Source organism: Syngnathus scovelli, chromosome 5 (assembly GCF_024217435.2).
Source record: "Syngnathus scovelli strain Florida chromosome 5, RoL_Ssco_1.2, whole genome shotgun sequence".
Classification (NCBI taxonomy): domain Eukaryota; kingdom Metazoa; phylum Chordata; class Actinopteri; order Syngnathiformes; family Syngnathidae; genus Syngnathus; species Syngnathus scovelli.
The window spans coordinates 10,428,372-10,452,439 of NC_090851.1; the positions used below are offsets into that span (position 1 = coordinate 10,428,372).

At 38.3% G+C, this 24,068-nt stretch overlaps 2 protein-coding genes across 2 annotated transcripts; both read left to right on the forward strand.

Moving 5' to 3' along the window:
• Positions 1-13,317: 13,317 nt before the first annotated feature.
• Positions 13,318-15,900, forward strand: lbx1b (ladybird homeobox 1b). Its single transcript, XM_049721271.2, has 2 exons — positions 13,318-14,069; positions 14,624-15,900. The coding sequence occupies exons 1-2, from the start codon at positions 13,745-13,747 to the stop codon at positions 15,109-15,111; spliced, it is 813 nt and encodes a 270-aa protein (XP_049577228.1). The 5' UTR covers positions 13,318-13,744; the 3' UTR covers positions 15,112-15,900.
• Positions 15,901-19,906: 4,006 nt separating this feature from the next.
• Positions 19,907-23,744, forward strand: cenpk (centromere protein K). The gene is made up of 10 exons (XM_049719966.2): positions 19,907-20,038; positions 20,813-20,914; positions 21,011-21,067; positions 21,319-21,382; positions 21,958-22,004; positions 22,076-22,158; positions 22,247-22,345; positions 22,699-22,813; positions 22,914-22,967; positions 23,150-23,744. The coding sequence occupies exons 1-10, from the start codon at positions 20,036-20,038 to the stop codon at positions 23,303-23,305; spliced, it is 780 nt and encodes a 259-aa protein (XP_049575923.1). The 5' UTR covers positions 19,907-20,035; the 3' UTR covers positions 23,306-23,744.
• The last annotated feature ends 324 nt before the right edge of the window (positions 23,745-24,068 follow it).

Consider the following 24,068-nt stretch of genomic DNA (forward strand, 5'->3'; position numbering starts at 1 on the left):
TATTTTTCATGGTGACAGCGTCATGGCTTTCTCTAAGGGGGCACTGCGGTTAGTTTATCCTCAACCGTTGTATTACCCTTTGAATGTCTCTAAGTTAAACTGCCGCTGACAGCTTATCAGTCAATGTAATGCACAATGCCTCTATGTGTGCAAGCAGGGGAGTAATTCAATATCCCAATGATTCAAGGCAAAAAGAGCAAAACACAGATTTATTCCGCTGAATTGTAGTGAAGAGGGGCATTACTGTTGGTGGACTCAGAAGAAAAATCTATTGCACGCATCAGGCTTCCGTTTGGAATTTATACTAATATATTATGTTTACCAGCAGACAAATGGACAGCTAAAACAAAAAGATGTAAATCTGGAGGTTGGTTGTGATAGGAAGTGAATATGTCTGTAAATTTATTTTGTTCACTGCCAGACGCTTTATGGTTGCTGTATTTTTTAAATACAGTAAGAAAGCGCATGCTTTCTGCAATCCGTTTGCTATTCATTATTTGCATTTTCAGTTGACACACCCAAAAACTAACATAAGTGACTGATTATGTTGTCACTTGATTTCAAAAAATAATTTACATATTTCATATTCAGATTTCAATTTCAAACTCATAATAGAAAAAGACTTGATAAATAAAAAGGACCACAGGACTAAATTGGATTTATTTTGAAGTTCAGTAACAAATATCAATTAAGGTATGTTAGCATGTTAGCTGCCACCATCAATTCAGGCAGACGATTTGGGTTTGGGCCAAAACTAAAACAACATTGTGCAATGATATGCAAACAACTGTGTGTATGGTATATGCTTCAATGGATAGATATTAGCAGCTAACAAACTAGCGTAACTTTAATGATTCTCTTAACAAAACACTCGGGTAATGTAAACATTACCAATTAAATATGAAAATAATACAATATATATATATATATATATATATATATATATATATATATATATATATATATATATATATATAATAATAAATATACAAATTTTGATCCGGCATCTATTTTATGTGTGCGCTTAATTGTCACTTCTAAGCTTTGTTTTATCAATTCTAAATTGACATTGATTTTTTTTCTCTCTCCATGTTGTTTGCTCTTTGTTTGTCTAGTGCGAGGTTGAGTTTGGTTTGCACCTCTCCGAGGGCACGCTCTGTCACAAGTGAGCCGATCTTTGTGCAAGCCATGAAATCCCAGCGCTGTAACCTCTGACCTGGTACTAAGCCCTCTCCCAAACAGGTCTGCATAATAAACATATTGGTGAGGAGTTATGTTCATGAGATTGCACGCTTGCGCCGTTTCACATTTCTCAGCATTTCCTCAATGATGCTGCGGCGTGTAATCCAATTCAAAACATTGCATGCACAATCATTCTATAGCCATCCACTAAAAAGTGACAGTGGACCAAAATAGCACCCAGAAGTCAATGACACCACATTCCAGACTTCTCCATCGCTTCCATACGTGAATTTCTTACATTTTCTTTTTATCTGCGGCACCTTGGAGTTTACGAGCGGGATCAACATTTTCGGAATGACCTTGTCCCCTGTCACGATTTTGGACTCAGAGGGAGAAGATATTCAGAATTGGCTGCTCCTGCACCTGTTCTACCAGATGTAATCACGTCAAGGCTGTATTATCTATTTTTACATGCAACTTTTGCATTATTGCAATCTTTGTTTCACTCGGGGTGTGCTTCAGAATGATCCTGAGAACGTTTCTGTGGTTTTAAATTTCTTCTGACATAGTAGGTGTGCATATATAAGGAAACCCTTTGCATTAAAACCTTTATGTCGGACATGAAGAAAATAAGATTAGTATTCTAGGTCTTAAATATACATGCACTTGTGCACACATACACACTATGCAGGTGTTTCCGAGCAGAGCAACAAGCTGTGTGGCTCCTGTGAACAGCTGTTGAAACACAGCCAGATTCTGAAATTTAGACAGTGATGAACTCCACATAATAAGATTAGCTCAATTCCCTTATCCAAACATCTACAAGTGTTACCGACCTAACCTAAGGCCACCTTTTAGGCTAAAAAAACCCATAACTAAGGCTCATGTTGTTGTTTTTTCCACTTTCAGGTCACTTGAAATAATCACATATACTACACAGTGTTTCAAAAGAACTTGTTGCAGAGCATGGCTGCAGGGAAATCAGATACTCTCTTAATCCATCTGCTGGCGAACCATCATTAATTCCATTGATGAACCTGTAATCTGAGAGCCGGTAACCTGTGAACTTGTCATTCAAAGCACACAATTTGCCATGAATCACCAAAAACAGGCTTATCTCTTACATGTAATGCACTAGCAGTGTTTTTTTTTTCCTTGAAGTGGGATATGAGCGTCGTGCGGTCACGGCCGTTAGTGGAGGCATTAATTTAGTGCTGGAGTCAGTCCGTTTCCTGCCACACAGGGTTAAGGTGTCACGACTTGAGCTCTGATTGAGTTACGGTCATGCTGCCTCTCAACACGGCTGCCACTCACATTTGCCAAGACTCTGCAAGACCAAATAGACCTTGATGTGGCAATTACACACTGCTACACACACACACCGCTACACACACACACACACACACACACGAAAGAAAAACCTGAGGTCTTTTTAAACTAATGTGTTTTTAAATTGTTTCTTCAGGGGTGTTATACAGTTGAGACACGTTATGAGTGATTGTTAGGGGCTGGCTATCAAAACACAACGTACTACATCCTCTAAAGGTAACTATAAACGGCTCATAATGAAATTAAAATGTTCACAAGCACTCCACACATTTCTTATTTGACACCCAAGACAGAAAAATTTATGCCATTTATGAGAAAGGCTATAGAACAGTTGGGATGCTTAACTCGTTCTTGGAGACAATAATATAAAAGTGTGAACGATTTCCAAATTTGAGCTACTATATGGGCCATTTTAATTTAATTTGATCAGTAACAACAAATCCCATGGAATTTCAATTTGAAATCAACTCATTTAACTGATATGATTTCTTGGCAGTTATTTAAAAGGGAATAATGGTTTATAAGAAATTTTTTATTACTTTTAATGTCTTTTTTTTTTTCTTTAAGTTTTAAATGCCAAAGGGACAATGTCTTTTCGGGACAATGACTATTTATATGAGAAAGGAATATAGTTTTGACACATGGGTAAACTGCTTTGGAAGCGATACAAGCTTTTGCAGGTGATCCATAGTATTCTGCGGAACCATCCAGTTTTCTTTTTGGGGTTAAGCGCTAAATGAAGCGCTAAATCAAATGATCTAAATCTTTGCAATTTTAGTGGTACTGACTCCTATGAGAAAAAGATCCTTTGTTTGAAGAATATGTCAACAGTTTGTAATGCTGATTGCATGCGTAGAACTGTAAGACTGTTTGCCCAAATGAGGTCATAGTTTTTTTAAGAATATAATTTCAAGAAATAAGCCAAACCAACAGAAAAAAAGAACACACTGAAATCATATAAGAGTTACAGATTCTTGTTTTAATTTAGACTCCTTGTTTATGGCCCTTGAGAAGGTTATTTGGTATTTTGGGTCTTAATGTGGCGTACCCAGTACAACGCATGTGCGATCATGCACCCACACACAAATGATTGTGCGCTCCTCTTTTGATAAACAACTGAATCAGCATGGGAAGAACCATTGATTGGTGACTTAATTCCCAATTCAAATTATCATCCTGGGTCTATACCCGGGGTTGACATGAGCCTTGAGCTTTGGTGCGACTAAATTATATTCTGCTTCCTATTAGCCTGTCTCGAACCTCTCTCTCTCTCTCTCTCTCTCTCTCTCTCTCTCTCTCTGTCTAATACAGGCATACACTCCCCCCATCTTTCTCCACTGTATACTTCCCTCTCGATGCAGCTCAGGTGCTGATACAAGCAGAAATCTTGCACGCCCCATCGCTCCCAGAGCACATACACTCATACACATTGAGCACACGCACACAAATACACCCCCTCATACACCTTCATTCACCGCACCCCTTCGGAAAAGCCGAGGGGAGGTAGCATAAGTCTCCTCGCTCTTTGCTGTGTTAGCATGGAGGCAATATGAAGCACTGGGAACACTGTAGTAGTTTGTTGAGGGACGATGCAGCTGCAGCACATATGCGGCGCGGGAAGCGGAAGATAAGAGATTATCACGTTGATGCATGGGCGGTTATGGTCCTAAGTCACCCAAGGTTGTGGCCCCTCTCTCCCAATGAGGATATAGTGGTCAATAAGTACACTACGTCAGTGCAAAGACAGAGAGAGTTGAAGGAGAAGAAGAGCGAGACGTAGTAAACAAGAACGAAAAGGCAAAAGGGGATGAGGAGGAGTGGATTGAGTCTGCTATTGTCTCTGCTTCATCAATATCCTCTTATATAAATGTCAACTGTACAATTTCCCTCATCACTGTTTCACCACCCCACTGGCTTTATCCTCTGGTACAAGGGGAGGGACATCACTCTCGTGCATCTCTTTTTATCGTTTTTCTCCCACCGCACTCCCTAAATCGCTTTACTCTTTCTGCCCTTTCCACTCGTTTCTCTTGCATTCCCTCCTTCCCGCTCTCCGTCAGCTCTTTATCATTCTTTATCTCCCCTTTCCTCTCTCCCTCCTGCCTCTTTGCCTCTCATAGCAATGCGTCACTAGCCTGCCCCCATGAAACAAGTCAATTTTCTGCCAGCTCGGCGGAAGAATAAATCTCCCTGGCGCTGCTCAGAGCGATGGGGATATTTATCTAAGTGGAGTGTGTCCTCCTCGGCTCAACGCCACCGACTTCTCGTCTAAGGCGCTTTTCCAAAGGGGATGGCAGGAGGAATTGCTAAAGAGGGACAGGAAGGGTAAAAGAGGGAAATGAAAGGAAAGGGGGCTAGCAGAAAACAAACAAAAAAGCGGGTGTCACAATGGCATGAGGGGGAAGAGACGGAAGAATGGAGAGAATTAGGAGGTGAAAATATGAAAAAGATGGATTGCTAGGGAAGTAAAGGAGGCGCCTGGAACAAAGCCTATAAAGCCACGCGACAGAGGAGTGAGGAAGGGGCATTAGTCGAGCCTGCTCGGGCTTAAACGGCAGGAACAGGCAGAGATGTGGATGAATAGCGGCCATCCTCCTCCAGGCCATACTCTTCCATTGGAGAGAGGGAGACGCTTAGCTTATTGCGCTTGCTGTGAAGAAAAAAAAACAAAACACAGAAGCCTTAGAAAGACACGATGAGCAAGGATGATACTGAAAATGATGGCTGACTGATGATGTCACTGCTTTTTCTGCAATATTTGAAAAAATAAAAAAAAGACGACAACAGAAGCACAGACAAACAGATGATCAGATAAATAGATAATCAGCATGAGGTGAATATATTCGCACTACAATTGTATCTCTTACATTATTAATGCAGGGAGATCTTTTGCGGTGTAACAAGTCAGGAGATTTAAAAGGCTTGGGGCAGCAGTGGGGTATTTGTACTGGGGGGAAGGGGGTCTTTTCTAGCTACCAGCATTAAAGCAAAGTAAATAGCTGTTGTGTCTCATTACCATTCAATTTTAAAAAGGACTGTTAGTATAATGAATGGCTGTGTTATTTTCTATGGACTTCCACCTACCTCAGTATTAAGAGCAATAATTTCATTTTTCATGCTAGATAAAGTCCAAGCAAATAGATCTTTTGCAATTAAAATGGTCAATTTTGCTTATGCACAACAGGCGCTGTGTAATACCATGTTTTGGTCTTAATTACCTACAATAACCATGTGATATACTGGGAAGAAGGTTCTTTGGAGGGAGTGTATCATACTGTATGTAACAAGACACTAAAAAAAAAAAAATGAAACAATAACGCCAGGGAGATCATATTATCTGTGTAGAGCAAAGTATTTCATTTTAGGTGTTTCCACTTAAAGGTGAAAAAAATAATGGAATGCAAAACGGCAATCACAAAAAGGAACTTAATGTTGAATGTTTTCATGTTGGTTTTATGTCAGTGTAACATTAGAATTTCCATGGATCAAAAGCTACCAGTCTGCTCTTCATAGAAATGTGGAAATGCTTTTCAATTATTTCAAGGTTAAAGGTTGAGAGCCCAACTCAGCCTTCTAGCCTGAGGTTTTCGTTTGTTTATGTTATCACCAATGGTCATTACTACAGACACGATTATGGATGATGCCATCAAATCCTTTTTGAATCGGCAATAAAATTAATGCTGATTCTATTGAGTCAGCCGTGCCCGTCGCTGAATTGGGTTGTTATTCGAACTAGTATAGGACTGGATCTTTCATTAGGTGCACGTGCAAAATCTGTTCCGATCACAGAAAAAAAATATGCTCATCGGTTACACAAGATTAAGATGTGATAACCTGATGCAGTTTTTCCCACTTTTCCATAAAAAAATCATGTTTGAAATGGGTGAATTCACCAATGAATTACAAGAGTGGCATCAATTTTCTGTATGATGCACTGCGAGGATCTCGCAATAATAAACATCCATCCATACATTTTCTACATTTATGATTTATCTTGATTAGGGCCACTGTTAGGCTGAATGTGTCCAACTCAACTCACTTTTTTGCTAGTTAAGCACAGGGCACATACAACCATTCACACTCACATTCACGCCAATGGACAATTTGGAGTTTTCATTTTACATGCATGTTGTTTTGGAAGACTAAAAAACATGGTTTATTAAATCTGCAATTTCGACAAGTGGTTGTATAAAATAATTTTAAAAATAGGATATTACTTGACTTAAAAATGTATTTTGATACAGAAGTCGGATATTACTTGACTTAAAAATGTATTTTGATCCAGATGATTTTAGATTCAAACCCAGAATCTCTCTATAAGAAAGACATAACTACAGCCAAAACTATAAATACACTGTTCCTTCGACCGACTATTTAAGGCTGTAATATTTATGTTGTCACTAGATTAGCATGATGGATGCAAACACTTCATTAGAGACAAATGAAGGCTGTCTTGACACGATTATGGCAAAAACAATAACAGCACGGTGTGAGCCATGCAGTGATTGATAATACTGCAGGGGGGGTGGTTCAATTGTGGTGGGCTTAACCAGGCTTTCCCTGAGGGGGTTTCCTTTGGTATTAGTCAGACAAATCCCTTTGTCAACCTCTCCCCTTGCCATTTTTATTCATAAGCATTTGGCCCTAAGAAAGACATCAAACCTCGAATACAACGAGAGGTCAACATCATCTTTGCGCAATGTTAACCTCTGCATTGATGAAGCTAATTCACATTTCCTCAGTCCAGCCTACGGGGGTTCCACAAAAAGGGGGAGGAGGACCCGAGGGAGGCAGTTCCGTGTGTGTGCGTATGTGCGTGCGTGCGCGTGTGCGTGTGTGTGTGTGTCATCAACCACTTTGTAGAGAGTGTCCCTCTTGACCCAAGGCCCTCCACATGGGGTTTGTATTGATAGTGTTTCATGAAAGGAGGGGAAAGTGAATGTTGTCCCAACTGATTGGAATGACAATGGGGGCATATGGTTGTGTGAGTGTTGCTGTATGGTCATGGCAGCCACCATATTCCTCTGCGCAGGGTTGCCAGGTGCTTCATAATCGGACCCACTGAGAGCCGACAAATCATACACAAATGCGACAGTCTGGCTCGTGGCTCCTCTTCCCATTGGGTGGCCTTCTTCCACCATCTCTTTTCAGCTGTGCAACTCGCATTCGCCATTGCTGAATGCAAAGGTGGCTACACTGATCAGATAGTCCGTGCGAATCATTTGTTATTGCCTTTTTTCAAGATGTGAGGCCCACAGAGAGGAACAAAATACAGATGTCAGCAGCAGCATCTCCATCCACACAAAGGCTCTTCTCATGAATACTCAGCTCCACCCTAATGACTATTCAATACAGTCTTCAGGCTGTAGATGAACGGCCATTCCGCAGCAGCATCTGCTGTGGGCCCAACTCGCCAGACGCCAGCCTTGTAAGAGGCTAATTGAAAGACAGAGGCCACCTCTTGGTGTTTGTTTGTATTTATGTGTGTGTGTGAGTGAAAGAGAAACAAGGGGAGCACAAGTGTCAAAGGGTGGAGAAAATGAGCAACAGCAAGTGATGGGCGAAGCAGGACAAAAAAAAATCCAGCCCCCACTGAAAGAACAGCTGACCTCTCAACGTTTGTTCCCATGCGGCCATATTGGAAAAGCCCAAATGGGCATTGAATGATCTCAAAGCAATCCTACTTCATGTACGTAATTAGAGTGGCCCTTTTGGGGCGGAAATCATCTTTACAGCGACTGCAATTTTGTTCAAAGATGCATATTTGTACTGTTTATTGTGGGAAAAAAGAGGCCATGTTTAATACAACAGGTGCTGCAGGTAACAATGGCGAACACTAATGCAGACACATAAACAGAATAGTTGTATCTAGAAAATACAACACTAATTTTCATTCTATTAATACAGCAAATTAGTTTTTCTGCTTTTCACCTCAAGGCATGTTTATACTGCTTTGTAAGTCTTTGCATCAAATAAATAAAAAAAGAAAGAAAAAAAAAGGCTGCGCAAACGAAAACTGAAGGATTGCTGTCATAATTCTTCCCAGTTCTCCTCTGGCAGTTTTTACTAGCAAAGGCAGTGAATAATCTTTACCATCCAGGCCATCCCAAATAACACAATCCTTCAGCACTACAGCTTACTGTGTTTTATGGCGAAGTGCAGATGAGAAAGAAAAAACATTGAAATGGTGCACTGCTCATGCTGCTCTTGCTGCTGCTGATGCTCATGCTGCTGCTGCGGCGGGATAGCAATCAAATAGTGCAATTCTCAGATGTACAAAACTAAATAAGGAAATTGAATCTATACTTACTAGTCACATTATTAGGTACATCAGAATCTCATGAGATCCAGAGTAAGAGCGCTATCAAACATTGGGTACCACTTCATAATAAGGGTACCCTGAATAGAATTTTTGTAAGGCTATGATGACATAACAGACAAATTTTGAATAATTAATAAATAATTAAAGACCTTTGTTCGTTTACCAACAATTTTTGTTGCCTCATATTTTAGCAAGTGGAAAACAAATTTAAGCAACTAGAAAAGAGAGAACCTTACTGTAAAGTGTGACATTGAATCATTACAAACCATTTCTCAAGCAGAGCAAATTTTAAAATGTCACTTTTGATACTCTTATATGTAATAATTTATTCATACTTTTATTATTTTAATATTATATAATTTATTAATACTTATTAAAACAGTTAGCAAGGTAATAATGAATTGATAGTCAGCTGAATAGGATGGCCTCATTGTAAAGTGGAGTATCAAACTTTGCGTTTACAAAAACAACAAAGCTTAAAATAATAAGTGGAATTAAATTAATCTGTGTTGAACTGCACTGCATCATTTTGAGTGTTTCTATTTTGTGCCGCTCCTTTCTAAATGCCAAAACGTTACAAACATCTCTTGTGTGCAATGGTGTTCTCCATCAGTGCAAACTACAATTGCAATTATAAACATCGTAAGTTTATACCTAATTAGAAATCGCACTATTATCCATTAAGGTTTGATGCAGGTCTTTTAATGCCTCTTTGGATTGTACCGGCAAATGAAGGAATCAGTCTCTAGGAATCAGCGAGCATTCACTGTGTTGTCATATAACCCAAACAAGGACAAAAATAATTAAAAGATCGTATGTAATTCAATTTTCAAACTCGTTTAAATTTCTGACTGATAGCCACATACAATTGCAGGAGGAATGTTTTCTCCGAATTAATTCATGCTACACTGAAAACCAGTGTACTACATGCAGGCCCCAAACCACACCAGTCTGGTCAGACATGCTGTTACTGCCTGGCAGGGATGACAGAGAGAAATAACCCACCAGTGTATACTTCATGCGCATTCTGTTTGCCACGTCAAAACATTATTGTTAAATATCTATTGGCTGAAGCTATCACAGCGAAATCTACAACAGAGACTTTGTCCTCCATCCAGAGAGCCATGAAAAGGTTTCTTTAAAGAGGGAGTAACAGTGCATTATGCACTCCCCATGGGGCAACGTCTGTGCTTCTTGTATTTCTTGGGAGTCTGTGCACCTGTTTGTGCTTTGCTTTACATTGGGGGGAAATGTCTTGACTTGTAATTTATTGACTGTTGTGTTCAGCTGCATTTTATGTCCCCGTTTATCCATTCAGACGCTTTTCAAGGCTTTGGAAAGATACCAGATCATTTTCATGTCTGATTACAATGAATTCGTTTAGTGAAACAATCTTTAAGTAGAGGATGCAAGATATACATATATCATTACCCTAGTAGCATAATTCCCTTTTGTTGTTTTTTAATTTACAATATTAATATACAATATCGATGAAAAAATAGCACGTGTTTGCAAAATAATTTTGAATTTTTTCCCTTTATTTCTGTTGAGAATCTCTACCTCATGGTAATCCACAAAAGTTGAATTGAGGCTTGTTTGTTGAGTTTTTTTTGTATTTTTGCTTGTTCCCCCCAAATAATTAATAAAAATTAATATGACTGAGACAACTGATATTGTCTAGTACGTATTTCAGTATTAGAAAAAAAAAGAAAAAAAAATATATATATATACATACATATATATGTATATATATATACGTATATATGTAATACTGAAATACGTACTAGACAATATCAGTTGTCTCAGTTATATTAATAATTACGTCGATAGATAGATAGATGGATGGATGGATGGATGGATGGATGGATGGATGGATGGATGGATGGATGGATAGATAGATAGATAGATAGATAGATAGATAGATAGATAGATAGATAGATAGATAGATAGATAGATAGATAGATAGATAGATAGATAGATAGATAGATAGATAGATAGATAGATAGATAGATAGATAGATAGATAGATAGATAGATAGATAGATAGATAGATAGATAGATAGATAGATTACAATATATGTTTGATCATTATAGTCCATTTATTGCTATTCCTATATAATATTCGAAAGAATACAGTGCTTAGACTACATAACAGGATTAGATTTGTTTTCTCGGTTGCATGTACTTGTTAAAATTGCAGAAAATAAAACTGTAATGTTGCCAATATGATCATGCTTGGCACAAATGTGCTGGAGGAGAAAAATAAGCACCTGCATGTCTAGACACCATTGGGGATTTGAGTGAATTGACCTTGGACAAGGCCGCTGTAAAGGTCCAGCAAAGACAAAATGTGTGCTGAGCGGTGCAGTGCTCTTACGTTGATAGGACTCTTGTTCTGCGATTCCGGCAGCACTGCCACTGTACTGCAAGGCAGGATAAGGCGGGCCGTCAGGGATTTGTTAGGGGCCTGTTATTACATCTCCAGTCACATAAAATATGGCCGCCTCTCCACAGACCCGGCTGCCAGATAAATCCACCCTCCTCCAATCACACTGGCCCTTGCGAAGAAAGCGCCCAATGGTGCGCCTCAGAGAGTGACCCTCTGGTAATGACATGTGATTTATACAGTACATGTTTTATACAGAGTCACAAGCTGAGTATCACTCTGTCTCTATTTCTTGCTATCTATATATGGTGTGGTGGGAGTTAAGGGGCCTTTGGGAGAGTGGCGATCCGACACCCAACTTTGGGGTCCCACAAAATGGCTACAATGTGGATTGTTCCCCTGCAGCTGTCAACTAACAGCCGCCTAAGCCTGCAGTGGGTGCTGCGTCTCCTTGCATGAGGTCACTAACACATAGGAGGATGGAGCTTGGAGCTAACAGACTATAGTGTGGACGGCCTAAATCAACACCTGGTTGGGAAGAGGTGAAAGGGGAGAGGCTGTGCAGACTACAGAAGCACTGGAAAATGCTACAAACATATTCGATGACAAACATCACCTTTAACTGAAAACATGTCAATTAGGGTCACTTAACATATATATATATATATATATATATATATATATATATATATATATATATATATATATATATATATATATATATATATATATATATATATATATATATATATGTAGTGTGTGTGTGTGTGTGTATGTGTGTATGTGTGTGCGTGCAGGAGCGTGTGTGTGTATTCTCATTCAATATTATTAATAGGTTTTACAATTTAAATTTTCCAAGACTTGCATCATGAAAAAAATAATTTTACATCAGGTTTGAATAATTGAACAATATGTCATAAAACCTGTATTGTCTTTTATGTTATCTCCCTAAACACATTTGTGCATAAATAAGCACATTTGGTGAAGCGACAGAAAATAAGTCACGTCTCTACCAAATAAGCAGTTACCTCTGAAATTAAACCTCAACCCTTGCAGGAGCAAATAAAACTGACAGGTTCAATTATTCTCACCCAAGCAGATTAATGTTATTTTAGTTTGTTTTCTTTTTGCCTTCATTTATTTTCTGTGAAAATAAGATAAACAACTGTTAGCATTTAGACAAGTTACTATAAGCAATACTGGAATTAACAAAAAAAATTAAAGGTATGTCATTAATAATAAAAATAATAATAATTAATAATAACAACGATAATAATAATAATAATAATAATAATAATAATAATAATAAATATTAATAATAATAATAATAATAATGATCATAATAATAATAATAATGTAAACAAAGACTATAACAACTAATCTTTACACAAAGACTGGTATTTTAAAAAAGAAAATCATCCGTATTTCTGTTGATAAAAAATAAAAATCGCACACATAAACAAAATGTTAACAATTAAATCAAGAAATTTAGAGCAAAAATAAAACGATGCCATGCTTTTTTAAAATTTTGATTAGGAAAAATTATATTTCTGAATTGCATTTCGTAAATGCCAAACCTGCACGCGGCGCGGGGACATTTGAGAGAAGATGAAGTATTTCTTGCAAGTAATAAAAAAGAAGGCAAAGGTCTAGAAAAAAAGAAGCCCATTGCCTGAATTATGAGCGGGCTTTGGTGATGCTGAGAGGGCCGCATGCTGCTCTTCTCTGGCGCCCCAGAGGAGACATCATCAGAGCTGATATATGGCTCAGCTCGACTTTACCTTTACAAAAGAAAGAATCATCCAGCTTTGATCGAGGGGGGGGGAAACATCCTGGTGACTAAATGCGACAGCTAAAACAAACCTGTGTTTGCCCGTCGAATAATCCAACCTCTCTTGAATACAAAATGAAAGAATGCAAAAAGACGCCATCTGAAAGTGGACTTTTATGCGTAAAAAGGCTTAAATAGGCTACGGATTGTGATTTCTCTCCCTCTCTCCCGTTTGCCCCCCGCCCCCTCCTCCTTTTCTCTCCTCTCTCCCCTCTCCTCCCCCCTTATTGACTCCACAAAGCTATCCTCGTAAGTCACCACACGACTAAATTAGACCAAAGATGATATGAGTACAACGCATGATAATTCCGGCGGGCTCCTCCTCCTTCCAGCCATGCATCCTAATTAATGGGACACCCCCCCCCCAGTCGCAAAAAGCTCTGCGCTGGACTGCAACATAGTCAAAGAGTGAAAGGGAAGAGGGCGAAAGTGCCACTGGAAATAATTGATTAGCTACCAGTCAGTGATAACTTGTTAGTAATCGTCAAGTGTTTGGAGCTCGCCATTTTCAGGGAGGCTTTTCGCTGCACCGGACTCCGGAGGCGCACTTTGAAGGCATCCCGTTTTGGAATAAGATTGTCCACCTCCAATCTTCCTCTGTTATGTGACTTCTTGCACCCTTCTCCCTTGAATAGCCTCACTCGTTTTAAGAGCTGATTTTCCCCACCCTGACCGAGCCCAACTCACCACCAGTGATGACATCCAAAGAAGTGGCCAAATGTGATGCGGGGGAAAACAGGAGGCGAAGCCCGTTGGACCACTTGCCACCCCCCGCCAACTCCAATAAGCCGCTGACCCCCTTCAGCATCGAGGACATCCTCAACAAGCCGTCCGTGAAGCGAAGTTACACCATTTGTGGTACGGCTCATCTCATCTCGTCCAGCGAGAAGCACCGCGCCTCCAGCCTGCCTCTGGCCAGCCGTGCGCTGCTCACCCAAACCTCGCCGCTGTGCGCCCTGGAGGAGCTGGCCAGCAAAACCTTCAAGGGGCTGGAAGTCAGCGTGCTACAGGCGGCAGAAGGTATGACGTTCTAATGATAATAATTATGCAATTTGTAAAAAAATATTCAGAGACATCGATCTGCAAATGTATCAGTGCATGCCAACAAACACAAGTTAAATCCCCAAAGTGTTTGAAGTCATCTACTTTTAATTTTTGTCTGTTTGCTTATTCTTGTTGTGGTCCCAAATATGGTTTGGAGCCTTACACGTAAATTTAATATACACTCACCGGTCACAACATTAGGTACACCTGCATCACCATTGTAGTGTAATACAAACGAATGGCTTCGTTTTGATCGGTATTGAAATATATTTATGGAATAATTATGGGGTTGTTTGCATTGCACTGCATGTTTTAATGATTTTGGTAGTCACCGTTTTAGTACACGAGCTGTGAAAAACTGCAAACTGCAACCGTACTTTTTAAATTAGTGCCAATTAAAATTGAGTATTGTGAGATGAGTGGTCACTATACTGTACATTATAAGCCCCTTTTTGTGCTGCTTCTGCGTGCCATTTTCCAAATAAGCCATTGAGGGGTTTTTTTTCACCGCTGTGCATTGTCCCCTCCAGGCCGGGACGGCATGACCCTATTCGGCCAGAGAACCACGCCGAAGAAGCGCCGGAAGTCCCGCACGGCCTTCACCAACCATCAAATCTACGAGCTGGAGAAGCGCTTTCTGTACCAGAAATACTTGTCCCCGGCCGACCGGGACCAGATCGCCCAACAGCTCGGCCTGACCAACGCGCAAGTCATCACGTGGTTTCAGAACCGCAGAGCCAAGCTAAAACGGGACCTGGAGGAGATGAAAGCGGACGTGGAGTCGGCTAAGGCCATCGGCCAAGTCCCCTTGGACAAGCTGGCCAAGCTGGCCGACCTGGAGAAATGCGCCAACGGCACGCTGGGCCATCCGCGAGTCGACTCCCCCACGCGGGGAGGCCAGCAAGAGCACGATCTCGGCCAGAAAGTGACGAGGTCCCCGCTGTCGCCTTTCTCAGACCACACAACGAGCAAAGAGTGCTCGGAGGACGAGGACGTGGAGATTGACGTGGATGACTGATGGTGCGGCGCTGCAGCGCGGAAGTGCCAAAAACAATTCATCAAAAAAAAAAGACGATGGACACAAACGGCGTCGAGGATTTACTTGTATTACGTACTGCTTATATTGTGTACCACTTTTCTGAACATGTACCAAAATGTAATTATACTTTTGTATGGGCGCATATAAGCATGGATACACAACAAAAAGAAATATGCAGTTGTAATTTACGATGTAACAGTCTTTGCAATCAGAGCAATATGGTCAAAAATGACACGTGTAAATTATTATTATTATTATTATTATTATTATTATTATTATTATTATTATAACTGTTTCCCCACCACCAACATACATACACAGGCGCACGCGCACACCTGTTTGTTACATTATTTTTCAGAGGTCCTCACCCAATTATGTTTTGCATGCAAATGCGTGATTTGATTTGTGATTCCGATTCTATTTATTTTACGTTCGTTTATTTTTAATTTAAACGTTTTGTTTTGTGAGCCAATGCAGGCTCGCCTCCTCTTTTCACCTTGTGCCGCAGTGCATGAAGACTGGGACTTTTTTCCTACGATGATGCATTTTATTTGCTGGTTAAAAAAAACAAAACGACTTTTTATTGCGGTGAATTTAAGGCTTTTGGCGGGGGGGGGGGGGGGGTTAATTTGTTTGGATACCGTTTGTTATGATTTGAACACCTGTAAGTGCCTTTCTAAAATTCAGGATTTGAAACCCAATTAATGCACAGACTGCAATGTATATAGGCAACAATGGGAATAAAATGGCTTTTTTTCCTGAATATTTCCTTACGTTGTAATTCTTAACTAAGCATTTTTATATTTTTTCGAATGCAGACTAATAAAAACCGCGTGCTATACGACACGCCGCTCGGGCGTGTTAAAGCCATCAAACGCGTCTATTTAAATGTATTATACTGCACTATTTAATCCCTTTGTGTCCTTTTCTACAGGGACGCTCTAAACATATTGTGGTCCGGAATCTCTCATGTCCTTTCACGTCTTAAATGCGTATCGTGGCTTCTTGACCCTCAGACGTGTTTCTCCATTCGGGCCAAAAATTTATGTGAGAAACACAAATCTGGCCCCGGCAAATAAAGACGAGGATGCCACAAAAACACAAAGTTTTGGCCCAGTTTCTGCCGGCTTTTATGGGGCTTTTTTGTTCTGCGGGTCCGGGCCGTAATTTTGAGCGTAAAGCATGAAAAGTGGGGACAAATGAGCAGCGTTCCCCGATGTGCCGAGCCACAAAGGCGCTGGGCGGCCCCCCGCTGCCTGCAATACTGAGACAAGTGTGTCCCACCGCACAAAAAGGACGCAAACGTTTGGAGGCCATATGGTTTTTGAAATTTCCTCACGATTTCGGACAATTTGATGGATTGAGTTAACCCTCCTTTTAAACAGTTGAAGTGAGTGCGAACAAAGGCCATAATGCCGACATAGACCCTCCCTTCATGAGGGCATCTGCGGCTATTAATGTCTGGCCCTTTTCTTTGCCTGCAGTTTTGAACAAGTCAATGAATTACAATGAAAGTGGCCTTTTTTTTTTGTGAGTCGCTTGTCTTTCTGCGCTTTAGCTGTGGAATAATATGTTTGACTTCTGTCCAAGAAGGGTTTCTAAACAAGGAATGGATTTTTTTGAAAGTGTTTTTAATGTTAAGTAGGGAGCCCATAAAGAGTTGGGACTATGAAGTCATTGATGCCAAAGTCTGGTTAGGGAGCCTTTTGTTTGGTTTCTTCCTTTTGCTTCTTTATTCCTTTTGTCTTTAAGGAGTTTAATGAAGCTGAAAACATGGTGATGTGAGAAAGAGAGAGTGTCATGAACAGCAGCTCAAAAGGCTGCCTCCCGTTTAACCTCCTTTGTTCAAAGAAATGATAAGTAGACCTGTCTCTTTGTGTGGGCTTGTTTTAGTGTTTGCTTTTTTTTCCCCCCAACTCAAAACTTCAATAAGTTTATAGGACTGTGTTGCCAGTATATATAATTCAAGTAGTCAACTTGAAGTTCTATTGAAAGCCAATTAATTAATGCTTGGGCACATTAAGCACACCAGAAAACATCTATATTATCCTATTTTGTTCTTCTCATGCCCATTGTGTCATCTATGAATTTGTATGATGCAATCTGCCTAGTGGCCAATGAGCTGTTTTTATGTCATGACTCCCGGATACAGTATTCATTTTACGTGTGGGTCCCATCCTGAATCTGAATGATGAGAGAGTGTTTTGGTAGCCCAAGTTTACGGATTCCACTTGTTTATTTTATGAGGGCTTGTCAGGAGGCCCCATGAAGTAACATTAGCCTACAGTCTGTGGGACCACTCCATGGTAATTAATCTGAAGGTCTTAAGTGTATTTCAGTATTTCACTTCAAGATGGGGGGGAAAAATCACTACTTCAATCGTCCGGAAAATTGAAGTTTGATGCATGAGTCCCTACTGAAACAATACTACAGTCCTCCCCTTGGCCCCCCCTCTCATTTCTCTCCCCCACTCCCTTTTATTTTATTATTTGCACCTTGTGGAAAACAGTTTCAGGTGCACAGCTAAATTAATTTTTGAGCTGATGGCCGAATGACACAACTGCAGTGAGAAAATGGAATGGATGAACTCCGTTTTAAATTGTGAATAATGAAACCAATAGGCTTATATGTTAGTAAAAATATTAAAAATGGCATATAATGATCATCAATAATCATTATTATATTAATCACAATCATTTTCTCATAATTAATAACATTGTCATCATTGTAAAAAAAAAAATAGACATGTAAACGACTTTATATTTGCCTCGAGTTAAATCACTCTATATATCTAAATGGAGAGGGATTGCAGAGTTTTAATCATAGCCTTCCTGCAGAGCCAGTTAATACTTCAAACTTCAATTTTACGGGCGATTGAGCTAAGCATGTTTCTGACAGAATTGATGTATGTATTAATTTCCTTTAACTGTTGATTAATTAGGCTGTGCTGAAGGCTCACACAGAACGGTTTGTTGGCAAATTTGCATATTAATCAAATTCTAGTTGATCATTCAAATAATATATAGTTGGACAATTAAGGAAGCTTGAAAACAGCAGGAATACACCGTTTTGCCTTAAAATGAAGCTGCTACATTTGAAACACTGTATTTTCACCTAAAACGTGCACTGGTGAATAAACATGATTAGATGGTAACCAAATAAGCAGATTGCCTAAACATTCTTGTCGTAAAGAGTTGCAGTCTATTGGTGTATTAACTCCAACAACTAAAAATCAAAAGACTTTTTCAAACAACAACAACATAGCATAGTATCACTGAATTCAGTGATCTTATGTATTCCATTGTTAATAAGGAAAAGCATAAACAAAAAGGTGAACAACTAGTTTTAATATATAGAAACGCCATCATTTTAATGAAAGGAGAAGTATTTATACAAGTAGGAGTTTGGTGGTGGTAATTTTACGATAATAATTTAAATTAGGAAAATCTATATCCTTACTAAGGCAATTGGGAACATGTTATCATTCGTAATGCCGAATAGCAGAGTAAAACAAAGCAAAAGAATAGAAAATAAATACACTCTATTACAGAGAGATATATTTAACTCGAAACAATGTAACGTTGAAACGTTGTAAAGATGATTAATGCGTTTAACATTATTAAAGAATCGACAGAACACCCCACCGGTTAAAATTAGCATACAGTTAATCAGGACCATGAATTACGCATAAATATAATTTTTATTGATATTTTATAAATATGTTAAACGGCATAATTGTTTGATGAGGAGTGCATTTTCTTCAAATACTAAAGGTATTTGTCGCACACCATAACAAAGTTTATCTTGCTGCTCGCAGTCACCAGAATTCACGTTTACGAGAATAAGCGGTGCGAACATTTGTGACTCGGAAACTTAAGTTTGTTTTCAACGAACATTGTAATATTCAGGGAGCGACAAGGAAGATAAGACACCGGTAAAAGACCAATCAGCGAGTCGATTAGTAAAAGGAGTAAACTGAGACACCTGCTGGCCGTTAGGGGCAATGCACGCCCACTACACTGAACAGACCAGACCCGACATGTTCAATAAAAAAAAGAACATCAATTATAACATTGATAATAATAATAATAATAATAATAATAATAATAATAATAATAATAATAATAATAATAATAATAATAATAATCCATAATAGAAATAATAATAATGATGATCATTTTCATCATCATTATCATCATCATTCCAGCGACATATTCTGACAGTTCCTCATTTACTAGTACCAAAATGTTTTGTGGTTTTTTAATTTGTTTAAGCATGAAAGCAGGTAAAGGTGTACTTGGCTAATCACTTGGATAATAATAATAATAATAATAATAATAATAATAATAATAATAATAATAATAATAATAATAATAATAATAAATTATCCATAATACAAATAATAATAATGATCATGTTCATCATAATTATCATCATCATTACAGTGACATATTCTGACAGTTCCTTGTAGCAAATTTTTTTGTTGCTTTTTAACCCTGTTTAACCACAAAAGCAGGTAAAGGTGTACTTGGCTTTTGACTGTGCGTGACTGAAAAGTGTACTTGGTAACTACGGTCTGAAATAATACAAAAATATTTATTAAGGTAAACTTGCCAATAAAGGCACTAAACTGAATGCATCGAATCATGTTAACGTAGTCAGAAGCTAAAAAGTACCCAAAGTGCAATGATTAACTGATGAATATCGCGAACATTTATTTCCTATAGATTATTATTTTGTCTTTAGTTTGACACGCACGAATGCGTAGTTTGCACGCAGCAGTAGTGCTCTTCAACGCTTTGCAGTTCCGCCGTCGCGTGAATGACGTCATCAATACCGGCGGCATTTTGAAAAGGAAATATTTTTGTTGTGGCGTAATTCAGTGAATTCAACTCCGTCAAATATGGTAAGCATTGAGTTCCTCTAACTTTTGTACTTAAGGTTTAATTGCATTAACACAAATAGTTTATTTTGGTTTAACAAATGTCACACTACAAACGATAAGCCACCGCAACATCGCCTGACTATAAAGTCCCAACCTGCGTTAAGCTACGGACTAAGTAAAACTCATGGCTTGTTTTAAACCTAAGCTATATGACTAAAACGTTTATGATTAACATATTCATTCATGTAATACTGTCTGCTGTATGCACAATTGCTCTATTTCAACCATGTTGCTCTTATTTATTCATTCATTCATTCATTCATTGCTCTTATTTATTCATTGTATGTGCCTTCTTGTTTTTACTTTTTGTATTGTTTACTTGAATGTTTTGTTTGTCCATGGACCAATATAATATATATATATATATATATATATATATATATATATATATATATATATATATATATATATATATATATATATATATATATATATATATATATATATACATGTAATATGTTAATATGTCATGTCACCGTGGGATAGTAGGAAACGCAAATTCGATCTCTTGACATGTGAAGAAATTGACAATAAAGCAGATTTTGACTTTATTGCTTTTGTTTGTTTAAAAAAAACATGGAAGGACTACCTTTAAAAAAAAACATCACATTAAATTTTGAGATCATAATATTGTCTTGATGATAAGAATCCTGTAATGGGGTAAGTATTGTTCTTTTTCAAAACACTGCATGGCATGATTTTACATTCTGCTCAAAATTGCCTCTGTATATGCAGGATGAACTTACACAGGGAAACCAAGCTCTACCTGGACTGTCAGAAGCTGCCCAGTTGGAACTAATGAACCAATGTGAGGAGCAGTTTGCTCATCTTGAAAAGGTGATTTAGATATCCATATTGTACTTATGTCCTTGATTCCTGATTGCGTCAACTCCAATTCTGTTGAAACTAAACAAAATTCTTATCCCGTTGCAGCTTCAAAATAAGATTATCCAACATGAGCCAGAGCAATGTGAAAATACTCAAGAGCAGGTGAGATGACTGCACATTTTGTTTTTGTGGAACATTTTCAGCTACTTTTGAGTCTATACTTGCCATATAGCAGGCCTACACACTGAATTGAGTTTCCTGATACTTGGTGTTTCCTTTCATTTTCCTATATCCTTCATTCCATAATTTTTTGTTCCAAATTGATTAGTATTTTTCATTGTGGCCTGGGCCTGTTTATGAGTTAAAAACATTGGTGATCATTTTTGATAACAAATGTGATGTTTTTCCTTTAGTCAGTTAATCGGCTATTAGCAACAGAAGCGGAAATGAAGCAGTGGCTCACACTGGAACCAAGATGTAAGTAATTATTATAACATTTGTATATACAATAAATATGACTTTTTACACATTAATTAAAAGTTGTATTCTGAAACAGTATTAATAAGATCATTCAATGACACCGACTTCTAATAAATCTAAACAAGAATAACGTTCAATGCAGATGTCTCCCAAGGTTAGTCTTAAACCTAATGCTGTTTTTTGTTTGTTCATATGTTATAGTCTATACTGGAACCCAAGAACCTAACAATAGCAAACCAGCGATGGGATTTTCTAGGAATGTTGTCAGTGGAAGCAATCATTTGTGATGTAAATGTTAACAGCAAATTGATATTTATCTCTTTCCTAATAATTGTGAGAAAATATTAACCAGATCAACATCTTCTAATAAATGAATATAATTAGTTATTAATAACATACAATAATCAAATTACAAATGTTAATTTGAGGATAGTATTTGCATATTTCCAAAGTGTGTGTTAAACTGGTAGCTCCGGTAGCATTGATCAATACGCAAGAAAAATGTTTATATTGGATATAAATTGTGGGAATTGCATCAGCTTAATTTCCTGTATTTGTTTTCATCCTTGTAGTGCTGGCAGAAAACTCTGAAGTGTTACTTAAAGCTGGAAAAGAAGAGGTACATGCACAATAAAAGTATACTACTGAAAAAGGAGCGCGCTTCTTATCTGACCGCCCCGTTTTCCATAGATGCTCAAGCTATGCTCTGAACTTGAGATGGTTCTCTCTTGCTACGAAGCAAAGCGAGACAAACTACGAGAAACTAAAGAGCTGTGCGTAACCTTTTATTTTGCGCGCACGCATGACTTTTTTTGTTGTGACGTGTTTTGTTGACGGGTTCGTGTCAATTGTGTGTTGAAGTGAATTCAAGTGGTTGGAAGAAAAGAGGCAAGCGCTACAGGCTGTCACTGACCATGCTAAGCGACTTCAAAATCAAAGTGAGAAATTATCAGAGCACAGGTGAGTGCGCTTAAATTTGACCCAACTGATCTGTTTTGTCACATTTGTGTTTGAGGCTTATAGAACCAACCAGCAGATCAATGAAATGTGTCAATTAGTATACCTAACTAGTGACTGGGGTTGAAACATTTCAGCTTCTTGCCAGCCTTTGGAAGTGTGAAGTTGTGAATAGGTGTGAGGTCTTGTACAACCACTCAACGCACTAGGTTTTCTTCCATTTAACATTCAAAAAAACCTTACTGCACCAGTACTTTTGCATATTCATTTTATATTCATCACATATTTCTATTCAGAAATGCCTATAAACGATGAATTCACATTATAGTGGTTTGCGTGTGTCGCATGAATTCCAGTGTTGTTCTTGAAACCAAGGAGAAGATCAGCAGAATGAAAGCCTACAACGAAAAGCTGATGGAATCTCTGGGGGACATCCTAGAAAAACATGTTCCTCCTCCTTGCGGTGAGAAGGTATGTTCAGTTTTCTGCTGTTCTCAATCATGTTGAAGCTGAGACAAAATCTAAAAAAGTTTGATATACTACAACTCATCATGATCCCCATTTTTTCCAGAATATTTCAAATGATCTAAATGAAGACTTTATTTCTCTCGCTGATATTCTGGAGGTGAGTTCTGTTGCACGACTCAACTTTCAATGTTTAGAAGTGTGATTGTGAGTGTGATTGGTTGTTTGTTGATGTGTGCCCTGCGATTGACTGGCAACCACTTAACGGTGAACTGAGAGCTTAAAAAGGTGTTTTTGATTCATTCCGTGAGAATGAATCATATTCACTGCTTACTCTTACAGCTGCTCATGAACAAGGCCCTAAAGACGCCACATGACCCTTATGTGACAGTCGACTCCACTTTCTGGCCACCGTATGTAGAGATGCTACTCCGACATGATATGGCTGTCAGACATCAGGAGAATAACTTCAAGATTCGCCTGGAAACATTTTTTTGAAACTGTGCCGTATTTGGCATGATACTAACTGGACCAATCCTGGACCTGTTTTTCTTTTTTATAGTTGTGAGGCTTTTGCAGCACATGTACTGAATATACTCGAATGCCAAAATACCTTTGGTAGTACACCTGCAGTCTTTTGGAATCCAATGCAAGTGTCTCCTTTAAAAAAGATACTGCATACTATTTTTGATTGTGATTATGAGTTGATTAATGACACTGGTCAACAACAAATCTTAATCACAAATGGCTAAATGTATTAATGGTGCTGATTGAAATAATATCTTAACTTGTTTTTCTAGCACAGTAGGATTTGGAGATATGTTCATTTTTTGTTTTTAAGTTTGAGCTTAAAAACACGCTCAATAAGGATTTTTCCATGCATTGTGGCTGAACTTTACCCTTATGTCATACATCTTCAATATATTACTATATCATGTATTATTGTTGTTTTAATATTATTATTATGAAAAGCTGACAATATGACAATATAATTTGCTGTGGATTTCTTTTGTGACATGTGACCATAATTATTAGAAACACCTATAGATATTCTAAACCACGGCAAATTATAGCCCCAATGATAAAAAAAAAAAGAAAAACCAAAAAACACGTGGCACCTTGACTTACAAGTTCACACTGTCCTGTGACCAATTCTGTCACTGAAATAACGCTTAACAAAATTTTTCCACGTACACGGCTCAAAAGTCTTAACACAGTGTACTCTAGCTGGAATGGAATAGTTCTATATAGTGTACTTTAC

Excerpts from the sequence above, each read along its gene's own strand:
- lbx1b (XM_049721271.2), top strand. The coding sequence starts at position 13,745 with ATGACATCCAAAGAAGTGGCCAAATGTGATGCGGGGGAAAACAGGAGG. Across the intron at positions 14,070-14,623 it reads CGTGCTACAGGCGGCAGAAG|GCCGGGACGGCATGACCCTA; the intron begins GTATGACGTTCT and ends TGTCCCCTCCAG.
- cenpk (XM_049719966.2), top strand. Across the intron at positions 22,005-22,075 it reads TTAAAGCTGGAAAAGAAGAG|ATGCTCAAGCTATGCTCTGA; the intron begins GTACATGCACAA and ends CGTTTTCCATAG. Across the intron at positions 22,346-22,698 it reads GAGAAATTATCAGAGCACAG|TGTTGTTCTTGAAACCAAGG; the intron begins GTGAGTGCGCTT and ends CATGAATTCCAG.